The sequence below is a fragment of the Rhinoraja longicauda genome, chromosome 22 (genome assembly GCF_053455715.1).
Source record: "Rhinoraja longicauda isolate Sanriku21f chromosome 22, sRhiLon1.1, whole genome shotgun sequence".
In the NCBI taxonomy this organism is placed as follows: domain Eukaryota; kingdom Metazoa; phylum Chordata; class Chondrichthyes; order Rajiformes; family Arhynchobatidae; genus Rhinoraja; species Rhinoraja longicauda.
Window position 1 is genome coordinate 11,152,168 of NC_135974.1, and position 7,112 is coordinate 11,159,279.

The 7,112-nt window shown below is 37.5% G+C and overlaps 1 protein-coding gene across 4 annotated transcripts in view; it reads left to right on the plus strand.

Annotated features, from left to right (window-relative positions):
• Positions 1-6,875, plus strand: part of LOC144604390 (nuclear receptor coactivator 3-like) — a 179,809-nt gene extending 172,934 nt beyond the window's left edge. For all 4 annotated transcript variants that reach the window (XM_078418738.1, XM_078418739.1, XM_078418740.1 and 1 more), the window contains one exon: positions 1,042-6,875. In XM_078418738.1, coding sequence (XP_078274864.1) covers positions 1,042-1,053 — 12 coding nt within the window. In that variant the 3' untranslated portion in view covers positions 1,054-6,875. The remainder of the gene's footprint in view (positions 1-1,041) is intronic.
• The last annotated feature ends 237 nt before the right edge of the window (positions 6,876-7,112 follow it).

The following is a 7,112-nucleotide window of genomic DNA, read 5'->3' on the forward strand; positions in this document are numbered from 1 at the left end:
CTGCATGCGTTTGACCCATATAGCTCTATGTATGTTGCTTTCCATATACCACTCCAAATGTCTTTGCTTCAGCGCAGTGCTCCCCCCCACTGAAACATGCTGTTGAAGTATCTGTCTTCATATAAATTTGCAATAGTTTGAAGTATTGAAATATTAAAAAATGAATTATGTCAGGACTGAGTTTATATCTGGTTGAAATGATTTTAAGCAGCTTGGCCAGTGCAGAATCAACTACAATATAATGAATGCATTCAGACACCCGTTCTGAGTGTTTAGGAATGGATGTCGCATGGGTGGTCATTTATTGTTTTTTTTGTTAGATGTATTTATCTTGAATTTATTTGGGTGGTTTGCATGTGAAATGGAAATGTCATACATGTATAGTTAGTCAAAAGGACAAGTTTATTTAAGTTCTCTGCCTGTAAGTGGCGCAGCTGGTACAGCTGCTGCCTCACAGCACCAGAGACCCAGGTTTGATCCTGACCTTGGGTGCTCTCTGTATGGAGTTTGCACGTTCTTCTTATGACTGCGTGGGTTTACTTGGGTGCTCCAGTTTCCTCCCACATCCCAAAGACACGCGGGTTTGTAGGTTAATTGGCGGCTGTAACTTGCTCCTAGAATGTAAGGAGTGGATGACAAAATGGGGCAACATAGACTAATGGTAACAGGTGACCCATGGCCAGTATGGACTCGATGGGTCGAAGGGCCTGTTTCCATTATCTCTAAACTAAAACTAAGAAGTTAATGTTTTATTGTCTTTTAGGAAAAATTATAAATAGCTTGTATGATGATGGTATAGGTTGGTCAGTGAAGGAAACTTCTGTATTTGGACTCTGTGTGATATGATCTTGATGACTTTTTCTAATCCTTGTCATGAGAAGAAGAAAATAGATTATTTTTGCCATCACTGAGTTTCTTTCAAGCGCCAAAGGAAATTGTGTGAATTATTTAACTGAATTACTTTGTTCTTTTTGAAGTGGACTAAACATCTGACCCTGCATTCAATTCATTTTTTTAATCATTTTTTTCTCCATGAAACAGAAATATTGCTGACAACTCAGGATGGCTGACTATCAATCCAAAAGGTTAACCTGGGTCCATGTGGCTTGTGAAATCAGTGCACTAAGGATCTACAGCAGAGACTTGCACAGAGAAGGAAACGGTGCCATCTTGTGTGCTTCTGGTGTTTGGTGTGGCCCAACCAGAACCGCTGTGCCAGCCTGCGAAGGTGTTCACTTCTTAAGAAAGAAGAACCGTTTCTCTGTTTTTATTAGATGTTTAATCGAAAAGCAGACTCCTGGTGACAGGGCAGAGCTTGATCGAAAATTCAAATTGTTTAGGATTTGCTTTGGTTTTTAATTGTCCTTCAATGTCATCTTTGCTTGCCAAATCTTGCATCTACTTTATTGCAGTACCTAGCCATGTTTATTTTCCTGACAGTATTGTGAAATGTCACTTGCAATGTGGTCATTATACAGCTACGGACATTTGGGGGAGAAAAATATTGCCAAGTGTCGGCATAGAACAGTGTGCTTGTGGATGCACTTTAGAGAAGATTGAAGTAGTCGAGGTTCACTGTTCTTGTGATCAGTGTAGCCCTGGCTGCACACTGGCACATCCTTGGTTTCGTTTTCTGGATCATCTTTGCATTAAGTATTCCATTGGTATTTCAGAAAGATCACAGAATATGTATCTCAACATTCAACTTCTTAAATCTGCATATGCAATGCCTAGCAATAATAATCTTCGTTTTGAAATATTGCAGATAAAAAATTTCAAATGGGAGTAACACAAGGTGCGTGCTGTTGACTGTAAGCAAGGTACTGCAGCATGGAACACCTGGAAGCTGACTCCTGTGAATATATCATGTAAATAATGAATACAATATTATATTATATATACACTTTTATAGGTCACATTTAAGGATTTTTTTTTGTTTGCACAGCATTGGTGAGGCTAATTATTTGACGGACTTATTTCTGTATACATGCCTTTTAGCATCAGTTCAAGTTGTCAGTCCTATTTGCGCCTGGCATTGGCAATGGAACTAATTTGTACGAATGTGCAAAATGATTAGATTTTCCCATGTCACCATCTACTTTTTAGTTTTGTAGAAGGCTGCATTTCTTTCTCTTACCCCATCCTCTCACTCAACTGGTCCCCACCTTCCCCAAGTTCATTTATAAATAGAAGTGCTTCTGAAAAGTACAACTGTATTAATCTTAACCTTTAAATTGAGGCGTGGATCGACAAAACAGCAACTGATCAGAAAGTATGAACAGTGATTTATTTCTTCTTTTTTTCCTTTTAATTGTATCGAGACAGATATTGCCCATCATGCCATTTGGCTACCCTCGCCTCTGAGAGGAAGGGAGTGAGTTGCCTGTAAATTGTTGAACAGATACTAATTGCTGAATCCCTTGAGATGGATAATGTAAGGATCATGGTGAAGAGACAACTTTGGCAATCCACTACTTCTACAAATTCAGGGAGGTGGAATCTAAATTTGAGGCTGAAAATGAGATTCAATTTTGACATCATGCCTCAAGTGACATTGCCTCAAATGGCAATTTATACAGTTGTACTCCAAAGGAATAATGGTCTGTGCTTTGTGTAACTTACTGATTCTGTATAATTTTGAATGAGCAAATTCCATGATGATTTGATGAACTGAGCAATGTGCAATTCCATGGGCAACACAGTAACTAACGTAAGGCTAAATATTGTTTGTGGGGATTTTTGCGGGTACTGGAATTCTGTGTTGCATCTGTCTTCAGCTCATTGATCTGGAAGTAACTGTGTTAAGAGTAAATGCCAGTGATTTCAGAAAGTTTAATCAAAGACAAAATTCTTTGACTGCAATGGGGGTTTTTTTTGCTAGTTAGAAGCATAAATGTAATACTGTCAGCGAACGAAAACAGATCAAACTATAAACATTACATTGGCAAATCACCTTAAAGATAACACAGGGTGGAGTCATTTTATATACTCTTAATTAATTGTTCATTGCCTGAGCTAATTTGACTTTGCTTTACCTTCCATTTTCCTTGTTTCTTCTATAATTTGTTTCCATGTACCGATGTTTGGTCTGCATCATTTGCGAAGATGAATAAGTCTGCTACTGCATTAAGTAAAACATACTGCAAGGACATACACACAAAATCATGACCTCTATTTTAATAGAGTTGGACATGCCACTGTCAAGATGAAACTTGTTTCCCGAAATAGAAACAACATTTTAAAAGGATACTTTTACTGAATGATTTTAGCTTAAATGTTCAGTTAGTAAAGAAATCTATGCAACAATTAAACCACAATTAATGCTTGCGTGGAGATTGAGACAAAATGCTGTTTTTGGCAACAATATTTTCACAAATTGACCTACTTTGGCTGAAGTAATGGATATGTTTTGTGTAGTTAATGGCCTGAGGCCACCTCTGATCATATTGATCACTTAACGGTTTTTTTTAAATGACTTGTTGCTCTCAACAGCAGCTGATACATTCCACAACTATTCAATGGAGGGTTGTTTTTGTATAATCCATTCACAGGAGAAACGCAGCTTTTAATGTTCACTTTTGAATAAATTACTGTTCTTAACTTGAAAGCAGATTTGCTTCATTGTGAGAACAAATGATCAATAGTACCTGATTTAGTTTAGTTTGGGGGGTGACACTGGCACAGCTGCATCACCGCTCAAGTGACCCAGATTTAGTCTTGATTTTGGGCTCTGCCTGTCTGGATTTCGTACGTTTTCCTTGTGACTGACTGCGTGGGCTTCTTCTGGTGCTCTGGCTTCCCACATTCCATGATATGCTGTTTGGTAGATTCATTGGCTACTGGAAATTGCTCTAGTGCAGGCGAGTGACAAGAATTATGGTGGGGAAGTGGGTGCTGTTATGGAGATGTAAATGATATTCTTCTGGATGGGTTCTGGACAGTTAGCACAGATGTAGGCCTATTTCCCTGCTGTTTGACTCTCAGGAAACCCCCTCTAACCCTACTTAAATCAGAAAACCGCCTGTAGGGTTGGTATTGGGTTCCTTCAACATTTAATTACATCTGACGTCAATGCATTGGCAGCTGTTGGTGTGCAAATGGACCAAAATAAAATCTGGCTGTCTGAAGTTAAACAGAGATGGAAGTGAGCAATAGATGAGACACATTTGTTGTCCAGCCAAGTTGTTCAGTGGAACAAGACGAGTGACTGCTGATTCCACTCACCTGGAATTAGAGAATCAGTCCTTAAGTAATAAAAGTAGTATTAATTGTTATATTTATACTTGGGAAAATCAGAGTTGAAAAATTATTTTGTCAGGCTTTTGTGTTTAAAGGGGAATCAGTTACTAAGTGGAAATACTCAGGTTGGCTGTACATCTAACTGACGTGAAGTCAAAACAAAACAAAACAAACAGCGAAATTAGCCTGATGGACACAAAATGCTGGAGTAACTCAGTGGGCCAGGCAGCATCTCTGGAGAAAAGGAATAGGTGACGTTTCGTGTCGAGACCCTTCCTCAGACGACTGTGTGTGACCTGGCAATAACCCAGTAACCTGAACTTGTGAGTCCACTGGCTACAAGGCAGTAGCAGAGTCTTAGTGTGGAGACTTAGAAAAATAAAGGCCATTTTATTCAGTTGCATTTTATTTGTCTCCAGGGGGGAAATAGATATTAAAACTACTAATTCTACATTCAGTGAAGAATTCCATTAAGAATATAACCAATTAATGTGCATCTATTATTGTTCACTGATTTTAAAACTCTTTCACACTGTGGGAAAATTACTTTCATTCGATGTAGACATGCTGATCCAGCTGATTTCCAGAACATTCCCACTAAAACATTAGATGCCGTGGACGTGAGGCAGGATTTCTGGTTTAAGTGTTCAGGTTTCAAATTGCAGCCCGGTCGGTATACAAACATTCCTCAATGACTAAACGTGCCCAGTTACAGCTGGTGTCATGGTACCTTGAACACTCGGGCATTTCATTCTCAACGCAGAGCTGTACTTTAGAGCTAATTCAAGGATTGATTCTTCCGGTACTAGTACAAGGTGCATGGCATGGGATAAATCACTTGCATCTTACAGGAAAAGGCCATTACTTACGTTGTATAACATTTCCAATGTACAAAAGTAGTTATTTACATGATTTAGAAGCAGTGCGAGATTTTTGCATTTTTTTTCTTTCCAGAAGCAATTACCACGCAAAATTTGATTGTTTTGTAAAGTTGAATTAACTGTCGATTGTCTCAGCTCCAATTTTTTTGTTACAGCAAAGAACATTTACAGATATCAATGCACCAATTCCTCTTAAAACATGGTTATTTCATCGGAGAACAGAAATAACCCCTGTTTCTGAAGGGTGCAATTTTATCGGTAGATCCCATTGAGAAGGGATACAGTCAACCTTGTGAAAGAAACTTAAAAGTACTTTGATATCCTTGATAGCTCAGAAGGTCCAGCCAGATAGCAGGTGAGCCACATAGGTCGGGGTACTCCAGGTGCGATCCCTCTGTTAAAATGTAGTCGTGGACAGATGCTCTACAATTGTCCGTACTGATTCTGATGAGGAGGAAACTGGCTGGGAATCATGCTCCCTGTAAAGTTAAAAATATATCCATCAATGTATATTGGGGAAGCGGTGGGACAAGATTAGTTGCATGTCTCGTGATGCAAACTCTCCACGATTGTGGATGAATGATGAGTGTGTTTGGATCAGGTACTTCAGGCCCCAATTGTCTGCAGAACAGTGCTCATGTGTGTGGATCCAATGTCACCAAGAAGGGAGGACATGTAGGAAAGCATATTGTGTGAGAATAGTGTATCTTCTTTAGTCAATTTTAAATGACTCGGATTTTATTCCAAGTGACACTTCAGTGACACTGTTTACAAATTGGTGTCTACCTTTCAGGCTGAACACTGACTTTGAGTAATATCAGCAACTCATTTTAAAAATTGAAAAGGTTGGGTTGCATGTTTTCAGACCATCACATTGATTTCCACCCTTCCTGATAATAAGTGACCATTTTACCCAACGTTGTGCTTCACAATACAGAATGAGTTCAGAGCACTGTGAATAAAATGGAGTTATATTTTTAATGCTGAAAATTACCGTTTTAAATTCCTGTACAATTATGTGCGATCTTAACTGGTGCTCTTGGAGATTTGGGATTTCTAGGTAAACAGTGTGCTATTGTAGGTTTTTAATTTTTTTCCGTTTCTAGATTGCTTACGGCTTTAGAAATTGAGATTGTGTATTCAAACCCATTTCTTAACTGATAACACCAAATTGTACATTAATATAGTTAATGTATAGGTTTATTCAGTGGAGCAAACTATTTATTATTTAAATAAGAAATAATTAAATGCAAGTATTATAATGAGTCACTTTTTTTTGTTTTTTCCTTTTTGCTTCAGCCTATTGATTTTAATTTTCTGTATCATAATTATGAATTTGATAAATGTATCATGCTGGAAAAACAATATTTGAAAGGCCATCTGGAGGAGACACGTTTTGAATAGTATGAATTCAATTAAGGATAGTCTCAAGGTTTCTAGTATTGCCATTTGTATCCCTATGTTACATTTCAAGTAAAGCAAGTTATGAAAGAAAATTCATTTTAAGATGGTTCCACAGAATAATGGTAAACTGGTTAGCAGATATTGCTTTTAATGATTTATTCGCCTCAATGTTAATGTTGTAAATAAAGATTTCTATTTAAAATGTCTTTGGCAATTTGTTACCGTATCTTGCTATTCAGCTGTTTGGAAACAGATGTTGTAAAAAGCATTCTGTAAAAGATGTACATTAAATACACACAAGCCATGTCTGAATAAATTTTCATGATATTAAAGTGTGTGAATGTGAATGTTCAAAGAACATAGTTGTACCATGTGTATCATTTTATTTATCGCTTGTTAAAGATTATCTTACTACCACTTGACTGTGAAGTATATCAAATTTAAGTGCATTGTAATATGAACAAAGTTTTCGGTTTCAAGAAATGGACCTCAGAATTTAATTGGTGATAATTTCAAAAGAGAATCTGTTTGTTTAACCGTTTTTTTAATATTGACATGCAATCCTCTAAGTTAGGGTTGTAAAAAGGG